The sequence below is a fragment of the Sorex fumeus genome, unplaced genomic scaffold, assembly GCF_029834395.1.
Source record: "Sorex fumeus unplaced genomic scaffold, SorFum_2.1 ptg000034l, whole genome shotgun sequence".
Taxonomy (NCBI): domain Eukaryota; kingdom Metazoa; phylum Chordata; class Mammalia; order Eulipotyphla; family Soricidae; genus Sorex; species Sorex fumeus.
In genome coordinates, this window is record NW_026606091.1 from 29,068,903 (window position 1) to 29,096,564 (window position 27,662).

Below are 27,662 nucleotides of genomic sequence, written 5' to 3' on the forward strand. Positions count from 1 at the left end.
AGTGAAGAGGGTCCGTGCACCCAGAAGGGGGGTGGTCTTTATGATTCGAGGGAAGATAATAGGGCAAATCCTGAAGCTTTGCAGGAGTTTATGTTTGGGATATGCCTGTGTAATTTGGCCTTTAAAGGAGCAGACAAAAAGGCACCAGGAATCATCATATTGCATCAGATTATTAATCATGTCTTTGGAATAGGGAACGACCAATATGTCCATATCCTTAGCAAAGAGTGCACACCCTATGGTTCTGGCCTTCCAGAGTAAGTGAGAAACTAAGGTGGGATAGGGAATCACCGTTCGGGTGGGGGAAGCTGAGAGGTGGACCCAATATAATGGACCAATCTGCCAGAAAACTCCAGTTGGGGCAAACTCTGAAGCAAGCACTATAAATTGTAGTGGTAGATTGTAATCAATATGGTGTATTTGCATTTCTTCTAAGGCATGCTCTGCTTTTCTAAGAGCCAATTGTGCCTCTGGGGTCAATTGACAAGGCGAGGATGGGTCAGAATCCCCCTTCAATAGTTCAAAAAGAGGTTTGAGCTCTCCCGTGGGCAGGGAGAAGGATGGTCGGAGCCATTAGAGTTCTCCCAAAAACTGTTGCCAGTGGTGTAGAGTCTTTAAATGAGAGGTGGCAAACTGTATTTTTTGACGCACTATTCCCACCTTGTTTATGGTGTATCCTAAATATCTGTATGGGTGGGAGAGCTGTACCTTTTCCGGGGAGATTACAAGGCCTGCTGATTCCAGGGCGACCCGGACATGATCATAGAGTTGAAGTAACAGGTCTTTGGTGGGGCAGGCGGCTAAGATGTCATCCATATAATGAATCAAAAGTGCACTGGGGAAACGAGCCCGGACTGGCGCTAAAACCGCTGCAACATATATCTGACACATAGTGGGACTATTAGTCATGCCCTGGGGTAGGACTACCCATTGCTAGCGCTGATAGGGCTCCTGAAAATTGGGGGAAGGTAGAGAGAAGGCAAATCTTTGACAATCTTTAGGAGCTAATGGAATATTGAAAAAACAATCTTTAAGATCTATCACTAACAATTACCAGGACTTTGGTATAGCGGAGGGATGGGGGAGCCCTGGCTGCAGGGCCCCCATTGGATGCATGGTGGCATTGACTGCTCTGAGATCTTGCAATAATCTCCACCCGCCTGTCCTTTTCCTTATAACAAAGATTGGGGTATTCCAGGGAGATGTGGATGGGGTAATGTGCCCCTTTTCTAATTGCTCAGACACTAGGGCATGTGCGGCCTGTAATTTCTCTTTAGGTAGGGGCCACTGCTCCACCCAGACTGGATCATCTGATTTCCAGGTAATTGGGGTGGGAGGCCGCTCGAGAGTGGCCCCGATTAAAAAGGGCTAGTTTCTTCCAGTTCCTCAACGGGCATTAAAGTCACGGGATTTTCCTGCCCGGAGGATGGGCAGTCACTAGTGATATGGACTATGGTCTTAAAGGAGACTGGCGATGTCTGCGAGCGACTGGGTGATGTAACCAGAACCGCGCCCATAGCTGAGAGTATATCTCGTCCCCAAAGATTGGTGGAGAGGTCTGGGACAATATAAGGCTGGAACTGGCCCTTATGGCCCTCGGCGTCCTCCCAGGTCAATACTTGGGTGCTACGGCTGGGTCGGACTTGGCCAAGTCCTTGCAAAACGGCTGTAGCCATTGTGGCAGGCCAGTTGGCAGGCCAATATTTACTGGATATCACTGAGACATCCGCCCCAGTATCTAATAGCCCAGAGAATTCCTTTGAGTTGATTCTTAGCGCATAGCGTGGTCAGGAAGCCATATGGGCAATCCAAAATATTTGGGCTGGATTATCTGAGCAGCCTCCGTTTGTCTGACCCTGGACCGAGAGCGTCGAGGTGGGGCCTTGCCACGTCGGGAGGAGGAGCAGGCATGCAATCAGCTGTCCCTTTTCTATAGTCACAATGCCACGGGGGGAATCTGCCAAGACATGAATTTGTCCTATGTAGCTCTCTGTGATAGATCCTGGGTATATCTGCAATCCTTGCAGGAGAGCCTTTTCTGACCCTAGAATGAGGCCAGTGGTTCCGGGCGGTAGGGGGCCATAGACCCCCGTCTCCAAACTTTCAATTCCCATAGTTGGTGTTAGTACCGCCCGGACAGAGGCATAAAGGTCTAGACCTGAGCTGGGAATTGAGGAGCCCCTGACAGAGGGAGGGAAGCTATCTGGAGCGGGCTGATACTTTGACCGGATGTCTGATAGGCCTCCTGCCTGAAGGCTTACAGGGCCCGAGGCAGGCCCCTCCCGCCGTTTCCATGCGGCAGTGGATTGCCTAAGTTATTCGGTCGGGAGCGACACTCGGCTGCCCAGTGATTGCCTCTCTTGCATCTGGGACATAGCCCGGGTGATCACCCCTTCTTCCTCAAGGGGTTGTTGGGACATTCCTTTTTGAAATGGCCTGGCTGTCCGCATTGATAGCAGCCTTGCTTGTGTTTTTGTGGGGAATCCCTGAAAACCCGGAAACCTGGGAAGTTGCCCAGCTTTGAGCAGGACAAAGGGGGAATGAAAAATCAAGCATTCTTTTACTTGGTCAGTAGGCAACAGTTAAAGAAACCTTGGTACATCTACACAATGGAATACTAAGCAGCTGTTAGAAAGGTTGAATTCATGAAATTTACATACAAGTGGTACTACATGGAAAGTACCATGCTAAGTGAAATGAGTCAGAAAGAGAGGGACAGACATAGAAATATTGCATTCATCTGTAGAATATAAAGTAACAAAATAGGAGACTAACACCCAAGAATAGTCGAGATAAGTACCAGGAGGTTTGCTCCATGGCTTGGAGGCCAGCCACACATGCTGGGGGAAAAGGCAGCTCAGATAGGGAAGGGAGCACCAAGTAAAGGGTGTTGGGAGGGTCCTGCCTGGATGGGTGAAGCATGCTGAAAGTAGACTATAGACCAAACATGAATGCCACTCAATGCCTCTTTTGCAAACCACAGCACCCAAAAGGAGAGAGAGAACAAAAGGGAATGCCCTGCCACAGAGCCAGAGAGGGATGGAGGGAATGGGGTGTGGAAGGGATACTGGGATCCGTGGTGGTGGAGAATGGGCACTGGTGGAGGGATGGGTACTCGATCATCGTGTAACTGAAATCCAAACACAAAAATTTGTAAGTCTATAACTGTACCTTATGGTGTTTCACTAATAAAAATTTAAAAAAAAAGGCTGGCCGGGGTGGAGAGGTGGGTGGGCGGGTGATGGGAGGGAAACTGGAAACTTTGGAGGTGGGATATGTACACTGGTGGAGGGATGGGTGAACAATGATGACTGAAGCCTAATCATGAACAGGTTTATAATGGTCTATCTCACATCGATTCAATAAAAAAAAATTTAATAGGAGAATGCCTTATATTTGGATTTATAGAATTAGATGTGTAGTACATTTTCTGAGGTTAAATCCAGAGCTCAGCTGAGGCACTGGGATCTTTATAGAATTGTGGAAATGTGATGCTGGACTTGAGTTTGGAGACAGTGCATGATGAGTAGATCAGTGGTTCAAATGTGTCCTGCTTTGAGCACCATTCAACATGTCATTACTTAATCTCTTTTTTACAAATGATTATTTCATTGACTTTAAGGGGAAACTCTGTATGGGCATTTATAAATGGCAAACAAATTTCATTTGCATTAGATATGGAAGTGGGAAAATGCTGCAGGGGACCTGCAGAGGCCTCTCGGGGTACAGAGATGGGGGTGAGGGACAGGCCCAAGGGACCTTCCCGAGTGGCAGTTTGTGATTGACAGGTACAGGCAGTTACTGGCCTTTAGAAGTTAGGGGGAGTGGTCAGCTCTTTCAGCCCACATGCTCTTTTGAACACGTCCTCCCTTCACATCTCACTGAGTAAGTTTTTTTCAAGAAAACTATCTTGCAGGATTGGAGGGGTGGTCCAGAGGGAAGGGCATTTGCCTTGTGGACCAGCCAATTCAGATGTGACCCCGGGCACCGCATTTGATCCCCGAAACCCCACCAGGAGTCGTCCCTGAGTACAGAGCTAGGAGTAAGGCCTGAGCAACACTGGGTATGTCCCTCCAAAAATGTCCAAGTATAGCAAAAAGAGAGCAGGGGAGAGTTAGAGGGGTGGTTCTGATTGCAGTGGGACTCACTGGAGCATTTGGGAATTTCACACGCACCATTGTAAACTGGTATTCCTTTCGGGATGCAGTGTAGAAAAATCAACGGAAAGTTAAAATTTTTATTTTGAAAAAGATAAAAGAGGCCAGGAGATAGTAGAGCAGGAAGGGCACTTGAGTTATCTGACTTCAATCTCTGGCGTCCCATAGAATCCCTTGAGCATGGCTGGGACTGATCCCTGTTGTGGTTCCAAAACCAAAGAAGCAAACAAACAAGGAAATGTAATATATCAAAAGCTAGAACAGGTGGTGAGGAGTCTGCTTGCATACTTCTATCCTGGGCTGATTCCTGGCACCTCGTATGGATCCTTGAGCACCATTAGGGGTGATCCCTGAGCACAGGACAGGAGACAGGGTCCCCAGTCAAGGGAGGTCTCAGCTCTTAGGCTCCTGGAACAAGACCATGGGGGCCTGTGCAGGGCACAGATTGCCCAGGCGCTGCCAGCCTTGGGCCTGGGAGTCGGTGCTTGACCTCCACATCCCTGGACCCAGAGCACGATACCCTGGCTGCCTGTCCTCACTCCCAGCCTTGCGCCCACAGGTGGGACTGCAGGACAAACAGGTGAGTGTCTGCAGCAGCAAAAGGAGTAGGTTCTTGGCCTCCCGCAGTAGGACGTGGCCTCTGATCAGTGTTGGTCTCTGAGAATGAGCAGGAGGAGGAGCAGGTGCTACTGCAGAGCCACCTCCGGATCGGCTGCAAGGGGAGTGAACCAGGACAAGGTGGATATGGAGAAATGACAGAAGGTGCCGGGGGAGACCCACTGTGAGGGTAGGAGCCCGCCTGGGGTGGTGGGAGGAAGGACAGGCCAGGACGCCACCCACTATAATATATCAAAATCTAGAAGAGGCTAGAGGGGTTTTGGGGGTGCGGATTTGCCCTCACTGCACAGAGAGGGTCCTAGAAGCGGGGAGGCTGCTGGGTCGAGTTAGGGGTAGGCCCCATCTCTTAGGACTTTGGAGAAAGACCCCCAGGGGAATGTGCAGGGGACAGGTTACCTGATGTGCTGTTTTCCTTGGGCCTGTGTGTGAGTGTCTGGGCCCTGAATGTTGTGGTGGGATCTGGACAGCCTTCGGCCCTGTCTCATGACAGAGATGTGCATGCAAGATCAGAAGGTGCAGTGCCTGCAGCCTGGAATGCTTCTGCTGGTATCAAAAGCAGCACACAGGTGTAACCCCACACATGGATGTCCCACTCACCTGGGCTCCAAGGTCGAGCAGGTTCTGAGGCACAAGCCGCTCATGGACCAGCTGCAGCAGGTGCTAACCAAGCAGCAGGCCCTGCTGGAGGCCACCTTCAGGGAGCTGAGGGAAACCCAGGTAAGGGGGTGGGCAGGGGCTCAGGGACAGGAAGGAAGGCGCATCAGGCCCTAGACCTGCCTACTCACATGGTGCCTTCATCTTTAGGGGATTCTCAGTCCTGAAATCAGGAGCATCTGAGCCCCAGGCCTTGCTGGAATTCCAAGGGTACCCTGAAGAGGGTGAGTGGTGCGGTGGGTCTCCAGGAGGGAGAAGTTCCTGATGGGGATCTGGAGGTGGGGCTATATGGGAGGTGGAGCCAGGGGGGACCCCTGAGATGCCTCCACTTTCCTTGCTTGGCTGAGACACTGGAGTGCCCCATAGTCAATCCAGTGTCGAAGAACACGGAGTTGGAGGTGAACAGAGTGGAGGTTTGTGAGACCATGACCTCTATGGAACTCGAGGTGATGGTCATGAAGGACAGGCTGGTGGCGTGTGAGAAGACTAAGGATCTGGATGACTAAGGTCTGAGACTAAGGTCTGGTGTCCAGACCTGGGGAGCGGGATGATGGATTGTGTGAAGAACCCAGAGAGACCCTCCTGTTCCTGTCTGTGAGGAACAGGAGGCCGCAGACCTCAGATCCGGATCCTGTAATGACCTGCCCCCAAATAACCAGAATCCAGCTCGTCCACTTGAGTTCAGCTGGCAAGCTTGTTCACCATTAATCCACTTTTTCTACTCTGATGATGTACCCTGTGTTCTTCAATTCCAACTAATCTAGCCCTGATCCAGTTCTTCCCACTCTCCTCCTTCCTCCCTCCTTCCCGATCTTCCACTTTCCCTCAGCACTAGACCCTAGGGATCAAGGGGACAGAAAGGTCCCCCAACACTAGACCGCAGGGATCAGTGGGACAAAAATGTCTCCTACCTCTAGGCACCAGGGATGTTGGGAGCAGAAATTTAAACTGGGCCACACTCAAACTTCAGTCATGATAGCTCCAAAAGCCAAACAAGGGCTTGAGGTGGGAGCTCTCCCTCCCCAGTACACAGTCCCGTTTCTCCATATGGCAGCCCTGAAGCTAATGGGGGCTGGAAACATCAGAGCAACCAGTTCTAGACACTCTTTGGGGGCTGGTTGGGCACTAATGAATTGAGGAGAAGAGAGAGGAAGGAGGCATGCTGGGTCACTCTCTGACAGTCACTGTCCTATTTCCAAGCTTGTTTCAATAAATGGATCCATCCCAGGCCGTGTGGGTATGTGTCTTGGGCGAGGTGTGTCCTGCTAGCAGTTGGCAGTTGCTTCTAGATTGTGGGTGGCCCTTGCCATGGGATTCACCATGTCTAGAGCCTGTCATCTGCATGCCCCTGAGTACAATGTCAATGACCCCAGGAGAGTACCTCTAAGATTTGGAGTGGTAACATTCAAAATATGGTGGTTGGAAGGTACGATGGTGGTGGAATTGGTGTCTGAATATTAAATGTAATAAATTATTGTAAACAACTTTATAAAAACAAAATAAAAATTTGCAAAAAAGTCAGCAAAATATAAAGCATGAAAAGAGAACAGAAAAATCAAAGATACACCAATCTAATGCTTTTTTTTTAAAAAACAAAAAAGGCAATGGCGTCTAAGCTACAAAGAGAGCTCTCAGAATGGGAAAAATTATTTACCCAATTCCTAGCTGATGAAAGGCTAATATCCAAGTTATATAGCACATTGGTAGAACTTTACAAAAACAATATCTCCCAACCCCATCAAACAAATGCAGAGAGGAATAATGAACAGAAACTTCCTCCAAGAAGAAATTCAAGGGCTGGAGCTACAGTGGTAGGTTGTTGCTTTGCATGTGGCTGATCTGGGTTTGATCCCCACCATCCTACGGGCTACACCCGCCTTGGAACCCCAAGTGTTCTGTGAGAACCAGAAGGCAGTGTCCTTCCTAAAGACACCCCATGCACACCCCATCCTCCCTCTCACCTAGAGGTGGAAATCACACCCAGATCCAAGACAGACCTGAGCCAACAACCCGTCAAAGACAAATTGTGTTGGCAGAAGATCAGACAGACTGTGATGCCCGTGAGGTAAGGAGGCTGCAGACACCCATCCCAGGGCACGAAGTGACCTGCCTGAACGTGATGTGTTCCCCCCAATAGTCAGAAATGGCTAAACAGAATTCTTACTCAACTGTAATTCGTCTGTTTCTACCCTGTCAAAATCATATTCCTCTACCCCAACCTTGTCTTTCTTCCCTCTTCCTTCCCGCCCTTCCCCTTTTCCCTCCTCCTCCTTCCTGCCCCCTCCCTTCTCCCCTCCTCTGCCCCTTCCCATTGAGGAATGGGGCTATGGGACTGTGAGGCTATGGGGCTACACAAAGCAATTTCAGACATGCCCCCATGGCAGGGATGCTGCGTACTAGGAGTGGCGAGATGACCCAAACAGAACAACATTGAGACTTGTACTCTGCAAGTAAAGAAGTTACACAGTCTCCAAGGAAGCTCAGCTAGAGAAGAGTGCACTAAATCACGGGTGCTGGGAGGATCCTCCCAGGGTGGGAGAAGCATGCTGAAAGTAGACTATAGACCAAACATGACTACCACTCAGTGCCTCTCTTGCAAACCACAGCACCCAAAGGGAGAAAGAGAACAAGGGGGAATCCCCTGCCACAGAGGTAGGGTGGGAAAGGAGGGGGAAGGGAGGTGGGAGGGATGCTGGGACCCGTGGTGGTGGAGGATGGGCGCTGGTGGAGGATGGGTACTTGATCATTGTGTGACTGAAACCCAAGCAAAAAATTTATAAGTCTAAAACTGTACCTCATGGTGTTTCACTAATAAAAAAATAATAAAAAAATTCTTGAATAAAAAAATAGTTACACAGCCTCCAACACATCCATATGTGCAGGAACAAACTCAAAACATAAAATAAAGAACCAGTAAAAAATCCAAAGAAATAAATTTCAATTTTTAATATGAAAATTAAGAGATCATGGGGTCTCACCATGTTTCGCGCTTGTCCCTATCCCTCCCCGAGCGCACCCCTCCCCCCCAAGCCTTTCCAGAGGGAATCAGGGCTTCTTTATTATTATGTTGACCCAGATGCCACTCAGGTTGGAAACTGTTCCTGAACTGTTCAGTGGTTCTGAGCAAGAGATGTAATCCACTGCTTCTTGCAAGTCAGAGGATGGGGTCCCATCCGATAGGCAGAAAGGCTAGGGAATTAATCTAGAGTTACAAAAGTTAGATGTGGGTTTTCACATCATAATCCCAGGGACTGTGCCATCTGGGAAATTGGTAGACACTGGGGCCCTTTGTTAGTCCTCAGTGTCAACCCTGAATGGGGACCTGGAGATAGGTAGATTGTTTACCTCGGTGGCACAGTGAGAGATCAGAGCCCCCTGCCTCAGAGACAGGTATACCCAGACCTCTTCCAATGGCCCCATCCTGGGTCAGGCCACCTAGAACCTGGTGCCCTTTCTCAAGCACTAAGAGGATCAACCTCTGTGCCTCTGGAGCCCTACTGCTGATTTGAAAGGGGTTTTTTGGGTTATTTTTCTTTTTTTCACTTCTCAACTCTCATTCTTCCAGGAGGTCTGGTGCCCAGCCTCAACCAAGAGCTGGAGCAGTGCGTCTGAGGCTCTCTTTCAGTCCTCTTGGGCTTCTGACACTAAGACCTTATCATCTACAGATTGCAGGATGGTCCATTCCAGGGCTCCAACGAGGATTTTCTTAAGTCCAGAGCCAGGGTCTTCCTGAAGAAGGTGGCCAAGTTTTTGAATTCTTGGGCAATGGGTCCACAGTAACTGAGGTTTCCTCCTGTCTCTGGATCCTTTGGCCCAAAGGCAAACAGGGGTCTGCTTCCTGGAACAATTTGCAAAGGGGGAAACACATCTTTTGAGGTTAAGGCCGGTCAATCATTGGTCACTAGAGGAAAACAGACTCAAGAGAGTGGAAGGGCTGGGTACCACAAGGTGACCAGCAGGAGCGACCACACTGACTCGACGCAGGTCATGACTTCTCAACTGAGGCCAATGGGTTGCTCCCAGTTGAGCTGCACCCCAACACTATTCCTGCCTCCCACACCTGCGCAGTATCTTTCCCTATCCCTAGCCACACCTCACGAGTTACCTGACATTGAGGCTGTCTCTGGAGGCTCACTCCTAGCATGAGATTACCAGCAGAGGGGCATGATACTGCCATTAGAGGGCGCCTGGAGAGGGTATTTTCCAAAGGGGGAATCCACAGTGTCAAGGTGGACATTTATTTGCTCTTCTAGCTCTGTCGGGAGATCGAACGCCAATAAATTACTAAAGTGGGGAACAGGGAGAGCCTTGTTTTCCATATGGAACCCCCAGCATCTGCTGAGACCATGGATTCTCAGGCCCAGCAAAAGCCGGGAAGGGCTGCACCTCCGATACCTTCATCGAACTCTGCTTCCTATGTTGCCCTGTCTTGAGGTCATGCGGCGACAGTTTCCACGAGGCTTTTCTTGGGAGTGTAGGTACCAACTCCTGCTCCCCAGGGTAGCCTGTCTGAAATTAGCCTGCGAGAAATGTGGGTAGAGGTGCACTCTCCTCTTCAGCAAGGCTCAGGAGATCCTAGTATCAGCACTTGAACAGGGCTGGGCCGCATCAAGGCAAGCACCTTCACCCCTGCAATATCCCTGGGGCCCATTCTTGAAAATTCTGAAAGTGCTGGGGAGTGGAAGCCTCGGGTTCCACGGGGCTGTCTCCCTGGGCACTGTGCCGTACAGAAGGGGGAGTGAGGTATCTTTAAGGGAGCCCAACTCTACAGGAAGGAGATTTAGGTGGGAAGCAGCTGAAAAAAAAAATACCACTTGGAGCAGGGCATTAGTCCAGCAGATAAAGTGATTGTCTTGCGCACTGCTGATGTTGGATCAATGGGCCCCCCTAGTTCCACTAGGTATGGTCCCTGAGCTAAGTCAGGAGTAAAGCCTGTGCATGTCTTGGTGTCGTGCTAACACCCAAAGAAAAGTGCTGCAAGCAGACAGGGCCGGCCTTTTCCCAGTGCCCTAAAGAAGGATTGCTCAAATTCTTAGAGGCCATAAGAGGGACTTCCCTGTTAGGTGGAAGGGGTGAGGGAGGGGAAGGGGGTGACAGCACTGGCTCTCCAGTTGTGACTTTGCCTGAGCAGTGACAGTCCACTTGGACAGTCCACAGTGGCCTGACTCAGGCCAGGACTTGGCTGCTGATTTGACACAAAAGTGTCCTGAAAATGTGTGTCAGGGTCCTCAGGAGGAAGAAGCCCCCAGTGGGGGTCAAGAGGCAGGACACCTGGGGGGCAGAACCTGGTGGACCCTGCTCCCGAGCCCTCCACCTCCCTTGGTTGGCTGAGAGCCTGGGGCTGCCCCGCAGTCTATCCAGTTTCAGACAATCTAAGGGCACTGAACTGGAGGCGAACATAGTGGAGATCATAAAGCCAGAGGAGCTGGAGGTGGTAACAGTCAAGAAGGACAAGCTGACGGTGTGGGGAAGACCGTGCATCTGGAGGCAGAAATGTCCCCGAACACTGGGCAATGGGGATGTGGGGGGCAGAAATGTCCCCCAATAATAGACACTAGTGGTCTGGGAGGCAAAAAAAGGCCCCAAGCAGTAGGCACCAGTGACATGGGGTGCAGATGTTTCCCCTAACAATAGACAGCATGGTTCCGAGGACAGAAATGTTCACAATTACTCGGCACCAGGAATGAGCAGAGCTGAAATTTCCTCCAAAAAAAAAAAAACACTAGGGATGTTGGGGAAAATTGTTTTCCAAACTAGACACAAGAGCTCTGGGATAAGAAATATCCCACAACAGAGAACAGAGCTCAGATAGGAGACATGTCCTCCAACACTACACAATAAGGAGTCCCAGGAGCAGATATACTCACCCCCATAGAAATAGTTCAAAGAGTAGCAATAATAAATGACCACCTCCCCACCCTCCACCTCAGACTATATCCCAGGAGAGAGGAGTGGAGAATGCCTCCTCACCCCTGCTTTCCCACCTAAATATTCAGATATGTCCGGTTTGTGGGCTGTCCTTGCATGGTCCAGGGCATTTTCCACTTTTTGAGTAAAAATTCTGTTCAGAAGGCCAGAGAGAAGTCTCAGGAGACTCAGTACAGGCTTGGGATGCATGAGGTTAAGAACGTTCCCTGGCACCACAGGGTCTCCTGATCACAAGGGCTGGAGCAAATAGAGATCCCCACAAACCCCAAACCTCTCAGGTATGTACACAGGCCCTGAGGGTCAATGAAGCAGTACGTGGAAGGATCTCAGTGCTTAGCGGAAACACTCATTCAGAGCATCCGATTTTCAAAACGGCACTTGGGTACAACCATCTACCCCTCCTTAACCCAGGGAAACCGAGGCCACACTCAAACCTTTGGTTCATGGGCTACAGACCAAGCAAAAGTCTGAGCCGAGAGCTCCCCGTCCTCCAGTGCACTGTTTCTATTCTGGGAAAGGAAGTCCTGAAAAGGATGGAGGCTGGAACAGTCAGCAACTGAGTTCTAGGCACTACCTGGGACAGTTTAGGGGATCATGAATTGGTGGCAGAAGAGAGAGAGGGGAGAGGGCTGAATCAGTCTCCCTGACATCCACTGTCCTGTTTCCAAGATTGTTTCTACAAATGGATGCATCCCAGCCTGTGTGGGTGTGTGGCATTGGGTGGGTGGGTCCTGCCAGGGAACGGCTCATGCTTCTTGATGAAGCATGAGCTGTCCTGTGGGGGTCTCACCATGGATCAGAACCTGACATGACATGCCCATGCCATGGTGCCTGTTGCGTCTACACCCCCTCTGCAGTGCCCACCGGGAAGAGCCCCTACCTTGCCCCCAATGCTTCATGGGTGCCAGGCCCCTTAGTGGCCATATCATGCCTCAGGAAAAGACCCTGCAAACCTCCAGGTATTTCCCAAACGTCTCAAGGACTGGATGGACTTTCTCTGCCCAGAGCCTCACCCCAGTGTGGAACCCTTCACTGCCCACAGGGTCCCCAGACAGCACAAGCCCACAGTGACCCTATGCCCCACCATCAGAGATGGATTTGATTCTCAGACCATTGAAAGTGAGAGGGGGAGATGTCAGAGCTACAGGAGACAACCGCAGACCACTGGGGCCTGAATGTGCTCAGGGCAGGGAGGACAGGGGCACTCTGGGGTGCCATAGTGGGCACGGGCGATATGGGGGAGTTGGGGTTCCTTTCAGGCTGCAGGACTCGTGAGGGCAGCGTGGCCAGGCTGAGTGGCCCTAGTTGGGAGTGTGTGTATTGAGAGGGATTTCCAGAACAGGCCGGGAGCAACATGAGAGAAGCGTCCAGCTTCCCCAAGGCCAAGTCTGGTGTCCAGCTCCCAATAGGATGGACTGAGTGTCAGAGAAAGGGGAGAGCTGGGATAGGGAGGTTCTGTGGGGTCATTAAGAGCCCTTCAGGGCTCAGAAAGGGAAGTCTTTGTGCAACATGGGAAACTGGTCAGGGACTGACTGGGTCTGCGGGCTCAAAAGCCCCACAAAGTGGCTGCTGCGAGTCTGGGAAGAAGCAGAGACAGGACAGAGAGAACGTGGACACCGGATAAGGCGGGAGCAAGAACTCTGCGGGCCTGAGGAGAGGAGAGAGGAAGGGCAGGGAGGGCAGGGGCTCCAAGGAGAGAAAGGAGAGGGGCCTGGGGAGTGAGGGGCGGTGGGGACAGCGACCAGAACAGCCCCTCTGCCAGGCTCGCTGGGCTCCCACAGCAGCAGCCAGGCCAGACCTAGGGGTGCTCAGGGGCGAATCCTGGCAGCTGCAGCCCAGCCTGGGCGTGGGGGGACGTGGTCTCTGGGAATGAGAAAGTCGTGGACTGAGCTACGGGAGACCGAAAGGGTCAGTGCTCCTGGCCCACCGTGAGGCCCACAGAGTTCCAAGCCACCATCGTCGGTAGGGGGCAGTGCCCGAGGGTCCGGGTGGGGGTGGGGAGGCCCGTCAGGCCCACCAGGGCAGAGGCTGGTGCAGCCTTCATCCTGAGGTTGCCCCGGGAGCTCTAGATTTCTCCCTGGCCAATGGGGTTGCAGCCCCGAGGCCACGCCCCCTTCCCTGCCTATAAAAAAAGCTCGTGGCCCCGCCCCTCGGGGACCCTCTCTCAAGGATGCTTGAGGGAGAAGTGGCCCCATCACACCTTCCCCTGTTGACCCTTCGAGGGGTCATCTAGGGGTCACGTCCGGATGTTGACCTTTCTACAGGTCATCTACGGGTCACCTCTAGGGGTCATCTCTAGGGGATCTTTCGAAATTCGCAGAGCACAACGGACGGTAAGAAAAGGCCCTGCGTTGGCCCTGCACTGGTCAGCGTATGGCCCCTAGGCCACAGGATCAAGCCCGGGCCCATTTCCAGCAAGACTTCCGGCAGTTTTGTCCCCAGCAGCCTCTGTCCTCGTCAGGGTCTCCAGGACTCTGGGATGGGAGTCCCCAGAGAGCCCCTCCGGAAAGAACAGAATTTTAAAACATCAAGTGTATCTTATAAAGGCGGAAGATTGCTTGGCAGAGCGTCATTTTTTAGGGGACAGTGATTTGGGCTGGTGCACAGCACCAGGAGCTTGAAGCCTGTGATGTCTGAGGATTGCAAGACGGGGAGGAGTGACTTCGAGTGTTGAGGGAGGGGCCCTGTGAATGGGGCACTGTGACAGGGGAGATAGGCTGGGAGCAGGAGCTGGGCGAGTCTCCCCGTCCCTCCACACCTGTGTCCTGCTCTGTGGGCAGCCATAGGAAATGGGGTCTGCTGTCCACTCCCCAGAATGTTACGACCATGAAAATGCAGAGAGCTCTAGGGCCGGGACATAGAACGCTTGTTTCTAGTTGTCCCTCGTGTCCCTGCCAGCACTGCCAGGAGGGCTCCAGTGGGTCCAAAGCAGGAAAGAATCTACTTAGCAAGGGGCCCAGAGCAGCAGATGGCGGTGAGAAATGAGCAGCCCCCGAGATGAGCAGGAGGAACCAAGAGTCGGGGCTGTGGACCATGAAGTTTGGGTGGGGTTGAAGGTCTGGGGTCCTTGACTGTCTGCTTCCTCTCAGGTTTACCGGCCTCTGGGTGCCCCCGAAACAGCCACATCGTTACAACATTTCCAAGGACAGGTGGATGCAGGAGGTTCCAGGAACAACAGGTGAACCCGGAGAACAACTGCGGATGCGAGTGGGGGCTGAGGGGACTGAGCTGGGGTGAGAGAAGCGGGCGCAGTGACGCCTGGAGTCTGAGGGCTGTGGGGTGGCCGGCCGGGAGCCCGGCCAGGCTCGAGTTGTGTCTCTGTAACAGTGGAAGGGGTCTGGGTAACATTCCCCAGTCTTGGAGCTGAGCGAGTCTCCTATCATCTCCAATTATCACCTATCATTCCAACTTGTCTTCACTGCGAGCCCACGAAAAGTTGCCGAACACAAAGAGTTTGGAGAGAGGGTGCAGGGGTTTGCTGGCCATCAGCTCCCCTCCACCCTGGGGTATTCTTGGGGCATAATAATCCAGTCTTCTTGGCTGTGACTTTCCTGCTCTGTGAAATGGGCTGGTGAGACCCCCTGTGAGACCAAGAGCCTGCCTTGGCTGATGGCAGGAAGGACAGGTCAGAATGCCCTGAGGGCTGTGGTGGCACTGACTGGCCCACACTACACAGAGGGGTCTGGAGTTGGCAGTTGCCAGGTAGGAGTCAGGGTCCGAGGCAGAGGGAGACCCAACTCCTAGGCTCTGGGACAAAGACGCCATGGGGGCCTGTGGGTGAGGGTCTGAGCCCTGCATCTCCTGGCTGGGATGTAATCGGCCCTCCTGCCTGTCCTCACAGACACTGTCCTACCTCCCACAGATGCCGGTGCAGGACGAAAACGTGCAGTGCCAGTGGCCTCACTGGGGCCGATTCTTCTGGTACCTGGAAATGCACATAGCTGCCGACAAGAGCACCTGGATGCCCGCTGTCACCTGGGCTCCAAGGAGGAGCAGCTGAACCAGCGGATGCTGCGGCAAAAACAGCCCGTAGACCAGCTGCTGCAGGTGCCACCAAGGCAGCAGGCCCTGCTGGAGGCCGCCATCAGGGAGCTGAGGGAGACCAGGTGAGAGAGGGTCCATGGGCTCTGGGGCAGGAAGGCCCTAGACCTGCCTCCTCAACTAGTGCCTTCACCCCAGGTGCTCTTCTGTGGGACTCAGCAGCAGAAACAGCAGCTGCAGAACCTGGTAAAGTGAAAAGGAGTCCCGGAAAAGGGTGAGTGACAGGGAGAAGCCCCTGTGGGTCAGAGGGCGGGGCTACTGGGGAGGGGAGCCAGGTGGCCCCACCCCCAGCCCCCCACCTCCCCTGCTTGGCTGAGACCCTTAAGCTACCCCACATCCCATCCACTCCAAAGGGATTGGCGTGGAGACAAACAACACACAGGTGCTCCTGGACACAAAACGTGAGGAGCTGGAGGCCACAGAGAAGGAGGAGGCACAGGAGGCCAGGCAGGAGGAGTGCCAGAGTCCAGGAACTGGAGGAGTCAGTCAAGTCCCAGGGGGCAGGGACCATGGCCTGTGTGAGATCCAGAGACGCTCCTGTTGCTGTCCTTAAGGAAGAGGAGTCCACCCACATTGGACCCAGGTCCTGTAATGACCTGCCGAAAATCCAGAAAACGCAGCTGGTCAGCAAGAACTGCACTGGCAGCCTGACACCCCGCTGACACCTCGATTTTACTGCACCGACGCACGCTGCCGCTCTCACCCAATTGATCTAGCCCAGACCCGTCCTCCCCACGCCACCTGAGTTCTGCCTTCCGCCTTGGCCCTTTGCTCTTCTCCCTCCACTAGAACCAGGGATATCCCTCACTGCAAGACCAGGGATCAGGGCAAAGGCACAACTATTCTCCATCTCAAGAAACGGGAGATCAGGGGGACAGTAAAGTCTCCATCCACTAGACCCCGAGATGTGGGGTAAGAAATGTCCCCACCCCAAGGCACCCCAGGGATCAGGGGGCACAGTTTCCCCCTCCACTAGACCCCAGGAAATGGGGGTGCCAGAGATGCCCCCCACTAGACGCCAGGGAACGGGGGGGCCAGAGATTCCCTCCCCCACTAGAGGGAAAGGATCAAAGGGGGGCCAGAGATGCCCCCCAGCACTAGACGCCAGGATCGGGGGGGGCAGAGATCCCCCCCCACTAGAGGGCAAGGATCAAGGGGGGGCCAGAGATGCCCGCCCCACTAGACGCCAGGGATTGGGGAGGCCAGAGATTCCCCCCCCACTAGAGGGCAAGGATCAAGGGGGGGCCAGAGATGCCCCCCCACTAGACGCCAGGGATCAGGTGGGGCCAGAGTTTCCCCCCCCCACTAGAGGGCAAGGATCAAGGGGGGGCCAGAGATGACCCCCACCACTAGACGCCAGGGATTGGGGGGGCCAGAGATTCCCTCCCCCACTAGAGGGCAAGGATCAAGGGGGGGCCAGAGATGCCCCCCACCTAGACGCCAGGGATCGGGGGGGGCCAGAGATTCCCCCCGCACTAGAGGGCAAGGATCAAGGGGGGGCCAGAGATGCCCCCCCACCACTAGACGCCAGGGATTGGGGGGGGCTAGAGATTCCCTCCCCCACTAGAGAGCAAGGATCAAGGGGGGGCCAGAGATGCCCCCCCTCCACTAGACACCAGGGATCGGGGGGGGGGCCAGAGATTCCCCCCCCCACTAGAGGGCATGGATCAAGGGGGGGCCAGAGATGCCCTCCCACTAGACGCCAGGGATCGGGAGGGGCCAGAGATTCCCCCCCACTAGAGGGCAAGGATCAAGGGGGGGCCAGAGATGTCCCCCCACTAGACGCCAGGGATCGGGGGGGGCCAGAGATTCCCCCCCACTAGAGGGCAAGGATCAAGGGGGGGCCAGAGATGCCCCCCCCACTAGACGCCAGGGATGGGGGGTCCAGTGATGCCTCCGCACCACTAGACACCAGGGATCGGGGGGGCCAGAGATGCCCCCCCAGCACTAGACGCCAGGGGTGGGGAGGCCAGTGATGCCTCCCCACCACTAGACGCCAGGGATCGGGGGGGCCAGAGATACCTCCCCACCACTAGACGCCTGGGATCGGGGGGGCCAGAGATGCCCCCCACCACTAGACGCCAGGATCGGGGAGAGCCGATGTGTCCCCCCACACTAGACCCCAGGTATTGGAGGGGCCGAGATGTCCCCCTCCACAAGATCGGAGGGATCAGGATGGCAGTTATATCCCGCCAGCACTAGCAAACAATGATTTGGAGGTCAGAAGTCACAACTCAGCTCTCCCCTCCCCATTGTGGGGTCCTGTTTCTGCGCATGACAGACCTGAAGCTTGGGCACTGGTTCCATACAGTGACCGGATTCTACACACTCTTTGGGGCTGTTTGGGGACTTTGTATTGCTGGCTGAGAAGAGGGGAAGGAGGAAGGCGGGCTTTCTCCCTGACTGCCACTGTCTGATTTTCACGATTGTTGCAATAAATGGATCTATCCCAGGCCTGTGTGGGTGTGTGTGTCACTGGGCGGGGCAGGTCTGGCCAGTAGTTGACAATTGCTTCTAGATTGTGGGAAGCCTTGGCCATGTCACCATGCCAAGACGCTTCACCTGCCTGCCCCTGTGTGAAGCCTGTCAATGACCCCAGGAGAGTCCACCCCAAGGGTTGAAGGTCTCAATCACGGATGCGTCCCCAGGAGGGAGGGCAGGATGCAGCACCCAGAGCCCTGCCTTCCACTGCAGCACCTCCGTGGCCTCCCCTGCCCCTGGTGCCTGTTTCCCCTTTCCCCTCTGCAGTGGCACCAGGGACAGACCCCACTTTGCCCCCTTGTGGCCACATCAGGTTTCTCAGGATGGCCCTCCCCTTGATCATCCATTTGCTGCAGCAGGCCCAGTAATGTCTCCGTTGGAGACTGTTGTTACTGTGTTTGGCATATCGAATACGTCACGGGGAGCTTGCCAGGCTCTGCCTTGCGGGCGAGATACTCCCGGTAGCTTGCCGGGCTCTCAGAGAGGGGCGGAGGAATCGAACTCGGGTCGGCCATGTTGGCTGCGTGCAAGGCAACAGACTTGAAATTGCTCCTGCAGCAGGTGGGTCCAAGGTGCTGTCCCCTCAGCCAGGCTCCCCTGGATGGCACCCACCCCAGCAGAAAGACAGTGTGTTATCAGTGGAGCAGGATGGGGCCGTGGATGGAACATGTTTCTAGTGTCCCCGAGTCTGTACGGAGCTGATTCCTGATAATAGCGCCCCACTTCTTTGTGGACCATCATGTTCCGTTATACAAGTCCCACTGCCACCATCACAGCACGGTCAGACCCCATGTAATAGAGAACCAGGCCCTGACTCCTCTTTGTTCCTGCACGCCTGGACCTGGTGGGACAGCCTTGGCTGAGTGACACGCTACTGGTGACAAGAAGTGCATCCAGGTCCATGTGTCAGACCAGATGGCAAAGCCTCAAAAGGAAGAGCCATCCTGTTCCAGTCATTTGCAGGAATTTGGTCAGCCATGCCCCTTCCTGCCAGTCACACTGCTACTGGTAGTCACACTCCTGGTAAGGCTGGCCAGGGCAGGCACAGGCAGGTCCTGGTTTACCCCTCGGTGCCCAGTTCATAGCCCTGCCCCTCTACCTGCACCATGGACCTGGGGCTGCCCATTCACTCTCACGGTTCTGCACACCTCACACATGTCCTGCACACCCTCTCGCAGCCTCTACTGGGGCTCTGGGCTTAGCTCCCCGTGTCCGGCCTCTGGGTCCCTGGGCTCTGGAAACACCAAGTCCAGGTTTGCCTTGAGGTTTGGGGAGCTGGGAGAGTGTGGGGATCAGCAGCTTGACCCCTCTCACCCCTTGCCGGTGGGGAGAGCTGTTCTCCCATTGAACGACTCTCTTGGGAGTTTTTCCTCTTAGGATCTTACAGAGTCTCACCCAGACACAGGTGGCACCCAAGAGTTTGCCGGAAGCATCCCAGTGTATTCCACGTGTGCAGGCTCTATCCAGCTACCCTCAAACAGGCTTTAGCAGGTCACAGCATAATTATGTAGGTTGTTTACAGGCTACCTCGATTCTGTGGTAACAACTTTCATCTAACATACAGTGGTGCCTAGTGCTCTCAGGTGCTCCCATAGCGGTGACTCCAGTTTCTAAGCTCCAGAGTTCGAGCGTTCCCGTGAGACTCTTCCATCCCTGCTCGGGCAAACTGCTATCCCTTACTCTCTTGCTCGGTGAGAGATTTGGGAAGCCCATCCAGGCCAGACAGAGGGACGGAGACAGATAAAGCTAAGGAAATAGAAGTAGCTTACTGGGGGCCCTCCTGGGCGGACCTCAGGTGAGGCAGTGGTACACCCGTGCCCTGGGTTAGACCAAAGGGGCTTTTAAGTTGTCTTGGTCTGGTCCTAGTCATCTGTTCGTGAGTCAATGGTGAGGAACCTGGAATGCAGCCTGGTGGCTTCCTGTCATCAGGTGGGCGATAAGTCTTTCTTCCTCACCTGGGACAAGGTGATCTCTGACTCCAGGAATGTGGCTGTCCACTCAGCCGGTTGCCATTTGGTTTTGGTCACCATTTTGTCAGAGCAAACCTCACATTTGTTTCTTGTCAAATTTAGTCATTCCCGCCACTGGCCAAGCAATTGAAAGCGGAGATAGACAAATGGGACTATCTTAAACTAAGAAACTTCTGCACCTCAAAAGAAACAGTGACCAAAATACAGCCTACAGAATGGGAAAGGATATTTGCCAAATACGCATCCGATAAGGGGTTGATTTATCAAGGATATACAAAGTACTGGTTGAACTCCACAAGAAGAAAACATCCAACCCCATTAAAAAAAATGGGCAGATTAAATGAATAGAAACTTTCACAAAGAAGAAATCCAAATGGCTAAACGGCACATGAGAAAATACTCCACATCATTAATCATCAGGGAGATGCAGATCAAAACCACAATGAGATATCATTTCACACCACAAAGCCTGGCCCATATCCACAAGAATAAAAGCAACCGGTGCTGGCACGGATGTGGCGAGAAAGGGACCCTCCTTCACTGCTGTTGGGAATGCCGACTGGTTCAGCCCTTTTGGAAAACAGTATGGACGATTCTCAAAAAATTAGAAATTGAGTTTCCATTTGACCCAGCAATACCACTCCTGGGAATATATCCCAGAGAGGCAATAAAGTATAGTCGAAATGACATCTGCACTTGTTTGTTCACTGCAGCACTCTACAATAGCCAGAAACTGGAAGAAACCTGAGTGCCCAGGAACAGATGACTGGTTAAAGAAACTTTGGTACATCTACACAATGGAGTACTATGTAGCTGTTAGAAAAGATGAAGTCATGAAATTTACATACAAGTGGTACTACATGAAAAGTATCACGCTAAGTGAAATGAGTCAGAAAGAGAGGGATAGACATAGAAAGATTGCATTCATCTGGGGAACATAAAGCAACAAAATAGTAGACTAACACCCAAGATTGGCCAAGATTAGTACCAGGAATTTTACTCCATGGCTTGGAGGCCAGCCACACATGCTAGGGGCAAAGGGAGCTCAGATAGAGAAGGGAACACCAAATAAAGGGTGTTGGGAGGATCCTCCCAGGATGAGAGAAGCAGGCTAAAAGTAGATAGACCGAACATGATTGTCACCCATTGCCTTTTTTGCAAACCACAACACCCAATAAGAGAGAGAGAACCAAAGGGAATGCCCTGCCACAGAGGCAGGGTGGGATGTGGGGGATGAGGGGTAGGGGGAATACTGGGATCCGTGTTGGTGGGAAATGGGAACTGGTGGAGGGATGGGTATTTGATCATTGTATAATTGAAACCCAAACACAAAAGTTTGTAAGTTTACAACTGTACCTCAGGATGCCTCTCTAATAAAAATTAAAAAAAATTAAAAATATAAATTACACACACACACACACACACACACACAAGAAACAGTGATGAGGGGTACAGGCAGTTACTGGCTGTTAGAAGTTAGGGGGAGTGGTCAGCTCTTTTAGCCCAGATTCTGTTTTGAACACGTGCTCCCTTCATATCTTACTGAGTAAGTTTCTTTCAAGAAAACTATCTTGCAGGATTAAAGAGGTAGTCCAGAGGGTAGGGCATTTGCCCTGTGGACCAGCCAATCCAGATGTGACCCAGGGCACCCCATATGATCCCGAAACCCCACCAGGAGTCGTCCCTGAGTACAGAGCCAGGAGTGAGGCCTGAGCAACACTGGGTATGTCCCTCCAAAAATCTCCAAGTATGCGAAAAAGAGGAGGGGGAAGATGGGAGGGACGGTTCTTATTGCAGTGGGACTCGCTGGAGAATTTGGGAATTTCACATGCACCATTGTGAACTGGTATTCCTTTCGGGATGCAATGTAGAAAAATCAACGGTAAGTTAAAATTTTAATTTTGAAAAAGATACAAGAGGTCGGCAGATAGTAGAGCGGGAAGGGCACTTGGGCTCTCTGACTTCAATCTCTGGCATCCCATAGAGTCCCTTGAGCATGGCTGGGACTGATCCCAGCTGTGGTTCCAAAACCAAAGAAGCAAACAAACAAGGAAATGTAATATATCAAAAGCTAGAACAGGTGGTGAGGTGTCTGCTTTGCATATTTCTATCCTGGGTTGATTCCTGGCACCTCCTATGGATCCTTGAGCAACAATAAGGGTGATCCCTGAACACAGGACAGGAGACAGGGTCCCCAGTCAAGGGAGGTCTCATCTTTTAGGCCCCTGGAGCAATACCATGGGGGCCTGCACAGGGGACAGATTGCCCAAGTGCTGTCAGCCTTGGGCCTGGCAGTCGGTACTTGACCTCCACATCCCTGGACCCAGAGCAGGATGCCCTGTCTGCCTGTCCTCACTCCCAGCCTTGCGCCCACAGGTGGGACTGCAGGACAAACAGGTGAGTGTCTGCGGCAGTAACAGGACTGGGATCTCGGCCTCCCGCAGTAGGACGTGGCCTCTGACCAGTGTCGGTCTCTGAGAATGAGCAGGAGGAGGAGCAGGTGCTACTGCAGAGCCAACTCCAGATCAGCTGCAAGGGGAGTGAATCAGGACAAGGTGGATATGGAGAAATGACAGAAGGTGCCGGGGGAGACCCACTGTGAGGGTAGGAGCCCGCCTGGGGTGGTGGGAGGAAGGACCGGCCAGGACGCCACTCACAATAATGTATCAAAATCTAGAAGAGGCTAGAGGGGTTGTGGGGGTGCGGACTGGCCCTCACTGCACAGAGAGGGTCCTAGTAGCGGGGAGGCTGCTGGGTTGAGGTAGGGATAGGCCCCATTTCTAAGGCCTTGGGAGAAAGGCCCCCAGGGGAATGTGCAGGGCACAGGTTACCCCATGTGCTGTTTTCCTTGGGCCTGTGTGTGAGTGTCTGGGCCCTGAATGTTGTGGCTGGGATTTGGACAGCCTTCGACCTTTTTCATGACATAGATGTGCATGCAAGACCAGAAGGTGCAGTGCCTGCAGCTTGGAATGCTTCTGCTGGTACCAAAAGCAGCACACAGCGGCAACCCCACACCTTGATGTCCCACTCACCTGGGCTCCAAGGTTGAGCAGGTGCTGAGGCACAAGCAGATCATGGACCAGCTGCAGCAGGTGCTAACAAGGCAGCAGGCCCTGATGGAGGACACCTTCAGGGAGCTGAGGGAAACCCAGGTGAGGGGGTGGGCAGGGGCTCAGGGACAGGAAGGCACATCCGGTCCTAGACCTGCCTACTCACCAGGTGCCTTCATCTTTAGGGGATCCTCAGTCCTGAAATCAGGAGCAACTGAGCCCCAGGCCTTGCTGGAATCCCAAGGGTACCCTGAAGAGGGTGAGTGGTGGGGTCAGTCTCCAGGAGGGAGAAGTGCCTGTTGGGGATCTGGAGGTGGGGCTATATGGGAGGTGGAGCCAGGCGGGACCCCTGAGATGCCTCCACCTTCCTTGCTTGGCTGAGACCCTGGAGTGCCCCATAGTCAATCCAGTGTCGAAGAACACGGAGTTGGAGGTGAACATAGTGGAGGTTTGTGAGACCATGACCTCTATGGAACTCGAGGTGATGGTCATGAAGGACAGGCTGGTGGCGTGTGAGAAGACTAAGCATCTGAGACTAAGGTCTGGCGTCCAGACCCGGGGAGCGGGATCATGGATTGTGTGAAGAACCCAGAGAGGCCCTCCTGTTCCTGTCTGTGAGGAACAGGAGGCCGCAGACCTCAGATCCGGATCCTGTAATGACCTGCCCCCAAATAACCAGAATCTATTTCGTCCACTCGAGTTCTGCTGGACAACTTGTTCACCATTAATCCACTTTTTCTACCCTGATGATGTACCCTGTGTTCTTCAATTCCAACTAATCTAGCCCTGATCCAGTTCTTCCCACTCTCCTCCTTCCTCCCTCCTCCACACTCTTCCACTTTCCCTCAGCACTAGACCCTAGGGATCAAGGGGGCAGAAAGGTCCCCCAACACTAGACCGCAGGGATCAGTGGGACAAAAATGTCTCCTACCTCTAGGCACCAGGGATGTTGGGAGCAGAAATTTAAACTGGGCCACACTCCAACCTCAGTCATGATAGCTTCAAAAGCCAAACAAGGGCTGAGGTCGAGCTCTCCCTCCCTAGTACACAGTCCCGTTTCTGCATATGGCAGCCCTGAAGCTAATGGGGGCTGGAAACATCAGAGCAACCAGTTCTAGACACTCTTTGGGGGCTGTTTGGGCACTAATGAATTGAGGAGAGGAGAGAGGAAGGAGGCATGCTGGATCACTCTCTGACAGTCACTGTCCTATTTCCAAGCCTGTTTCAATAAATGGATCCATCCCAGGCCGTGTGGGTATGTGTATTGGGCGAGATGGGTCCTGCCGGCAGTTGGCAGTTGCTTCTAGATTGTGGGTGGCCCTTGACATGAGATTCACCATGTCTAGAGCCTGTCACCTGCATGCCCCTGAAAAGGGTCAAAGAGAATTCTTACTCACCTGTAATTCCGTCTTTTACCTACCCTGTCAAAATCATATTCATCTACCCCAATCTTGTCTTTCTTCCCTCTTCCTTCCCGCCCTTCTCCTCTCCCCCTCCTCCTTCCTGCCCCCTCCCTTCTCCCCTCCTCTGCCCCTTCCCATTGAGGAATGGGGCTATGGGACTATGAGGCTCTACGGCTACACAAAGCAATTGCAGACGTGCCCCCATGGCAGGGATACTGCGTACTAGGAGTGGCGAGATGACCCAAACAGAACAACATTGAGACTCGTACTCTGCATGTAAAAAAGTTACACAGCCTCCAAGGAGGCTCAGATAGAGCAGAGAGCACCAAATAAAGGGTGTTGGGAGGATCCTCCCAGGGTGGGACAAGCATGCTGAAAGTAGACTATAGACCAAGCATGATTGCCACTCAGTGCCTCTCTTGCAAACCACAGCACCCAAAAGGAGAAAGAGAACAAGGGGGAATGCCCTTCCACAGAGGCAGGGAGGGGAGGGGGGATGGGGGGGGTGGGAGGGATGCTGGGACCCGTGGTGGTGGAGGATGGGCGCTGGTGGAGGGATGGTTACTTGATCGTTGTGTGACTGAATACCAAGCAGAAAAATTTGTAAGTCTATAACTGTACCTCATGGTGTTTCACTAATAAAAAAATTTTTAAAAATACTTGGATAAAAAAAGTTACACCGCCGCCAACACATCCATATATGCAGAAACAAACTCAAAACATGAAATAAAAACCCAATCAAAAAATAAATCCAAAGAAATAAATTTCAATTTTCAATATGAAATATAGAGATCGTGGGGTCTCACCATGTTTCGTGCTTGTCCCTATCCCTCCCCGAGCGCGCCCCTCTTAGCCTTTCCAGAGGGTTCAGGGCTTCTTTCTTATGGTCTTTATCCGGATGCCACTCAGCTTGGAAACTGCTCCTGAACTGTTCAGTGGTTCTGAGCAAGAGATTTAATCCACTGCTCCTTGCAAGTCAGAGGATGTGGTCCCATCCGATAGGCAGAAAGGCTGGGGTCGCGAACGTTAGAGTGGGTTTTCACACCAAAATCTAGAGTCGCAAAAGTTAGACGTGGATTTTCACATAATCCCAGGGACTGTGCCATCTGGGCAATTGGTAGCCACTGGGGCCCTTTGTTAGTCATCAGTGTCACCCCTGAATGGGGACCTGGAGGTAGATAGTTTGTTTACCTCTGTGGCACAGGGAGAGATCAGAGCCCCCTGCCTCAGAGACAGGTATGCCCAGACCTCTGCCAATGGCCCCACCTTGGGTCAGGGCACCTAGAACCTGGTGCCCTTTCTCAGGCACTAAGAGGATCAACCTCTTTGCCTCTGGGCCCTACTGCTGATTAGAAAGGGTTTTTTGGGGTTATTTTTCTTTTTTTCACTTCTAAATGCTCATTCTTCCAGGAGGTGTGGTGCCCAGCCTCAACCAAGAGCTGGAGCAGAGCCTCTGAGGCTCTCTTTCAGTCCTCTTGGCTTCTGACACTAGGACTGAATCATCTACAGACTGCAGGATGGTGCATTCTAGGGCTCCAACAAGGATTTCCTTAAGTCCAGAGCCAGGGTCTTCCTGAAGAAGGTGGCCGAGTTTTTGAATCCTTGGGCAACGGGTCCACACTAACTGAGGATTCCTCCTGTCTCTGGATCCTTTGGCCCAAAGGCAAACGGGGGTCTGCTTCCTGGAACAATTTGAAAGGGAGAAACACATCTTTTGAGGTTCAAGCCTGTCAATCATTGGGCACTAGAGGAAAACAGACTCAAGAGAGTGGAAGCGCTGGGTACAACAAGGTGACCAGCAGGACCGACCACACTGACTCGGCGCAGGTCATGACTTCTCAACTGAGGCCAATGGGTTGCTCCCAGTTGAGCTGCATCCCACCACTATTCCTGCCTCCCACACCTGCGCAGTATCTTTCCCTATCCCTAGGCACACCTCACGGGCTACCGGACATTGCGGCTGTCTCTGGAGGCTCACTCCTAGCATGAGTTTACCAGCAGAGGGGCATGATACTGCCATTAGAGGGCGCCTGGAGAGGGTATTTTCCAAAGTGGGAATACACAGTGTCAAGGTGGACATTTATTTGTGCTTCTAGCTCTGTCGGAAGCTCTAACACCAATAAGATACTAAAGTGGGGAAAAGGGAGAACCTTGTTTTCCATATGGAACCCCCAGCATCTGCTGAGACCATGGATTCTCAGGCCCAGCAAAAGCAGGGAAGGGCTGCACATCCGATACCTTCATTGAGCTCTGCTTCCTATGTTGCCCTGTCTTGGAGGTCATGGGGCGACCGTTTCCACGAGGCTTTTCTTGGGAGTGTAGGTACCAAGTTACCCTGCCTTCCCTGCCTGCCTGGGGACTCCCTGTGACTCTGTCAGACTGTCCAAGTGGTCCTGATGTCAGTAGACATTTCTGGAAGCTACCCAACTTTGAATGTCTGCCACTCCCATTCACAGAGGGTCACAGCTTGTCTGCTGTCATATAGGCACTTTGTTCTCTCCTGCAGTTTGGCATGGCCCTCTGGGCCAATGATCTGGGGCCTGCCTTCTGCCCCTCCCCATCCTCCACCCCTGACTCCTGCTCCTGCTCCGGCTCCCCTCTTTCTCCCTGCCCCTTGTCTGCCCTGCCAGTTCTCGCCTCCTCTAGACCAAGGGCACACTGGAGGTGCTGGGGTATGGCCTTAATCTCTCCACTGGGGTAGTGCTGTCTCCACTGGAGGTGCTGGGGCCTGGCCTTAACAACTCTATTGGGGTAATGCTGTCTCCACTGGACGAGTGGCAGTGCCACCCAGCTGCCATGCTCTCTGCCAACTCCTCCTGTGCACCAGGTGCCACTGCTTGGGTGTTGCTCTTTTTCCTTTTGGTCTTGTCTTGCTTTCTCCCCTGCTTGGTAGTGAGTTTTGTTGTTTCACAAATGAGAATTGCAGCACTAATATAATCTTGAGTTTTCAACGACTATGAACACATACGTACTTTGCTAAAATTTCTGCCTAAAGCTAAATAAAAACCAAGCAGCAGGGACTGGAGTGATAGCACAGTGAGTAGGGTGTTTGCCTTGCACACGGCTGACCTGGATTTGATTCGCAAAATCCTATATGGTTCGCTGAGTACCACCAGGAGTAATTCCTGAGTGCATGAGCCAGGAGTAACCGCTGTGCATCGCTAGGTGTGACCCATAAAGGAAAAAAAAAGCACATTTTGGCAAGTGGGAGAACATGATGAGATAATAGTGCTAATGGAATGAACAGCTCCAAAGTCTGAACACCGCACAAGGCGAGAGATCAGTTTTACAGCAGATCTGATGGGCGACGGGGTATTACCGTGCAGCTGACCGGAGAGTATGGAACAAGAAATGACCAAG

General features: G+C 52.8%; 1 protein-coding gene across 1 annotated transcript in view; it reads left to right on the top strand.

Annotated features, from left to right (window-relative positions):
- LOC130026615 (polypeptide N-acetylgalactosaminyltransferase 12-like) overlaps nucleotides 1-26,286 on the top strand; it is a 123,897-nt gene extending 97,611 nt beyond the window's left edge. Inside the window, exon 11 of the mRNA XM_056117452.1 lies at nucleotides 26,233-26,286. Within this exon, the coding sequence (XP_055973427.1) occupies nucleotides 26,233-26,286 (54 nt within the window). The remainder of the gene's footprint in view (nucleotides 1-26,232) is intronic.
- The last annotated feature ends 1,376 nt before the right edge of the window (nucleotides 26,287-27,662 follow it).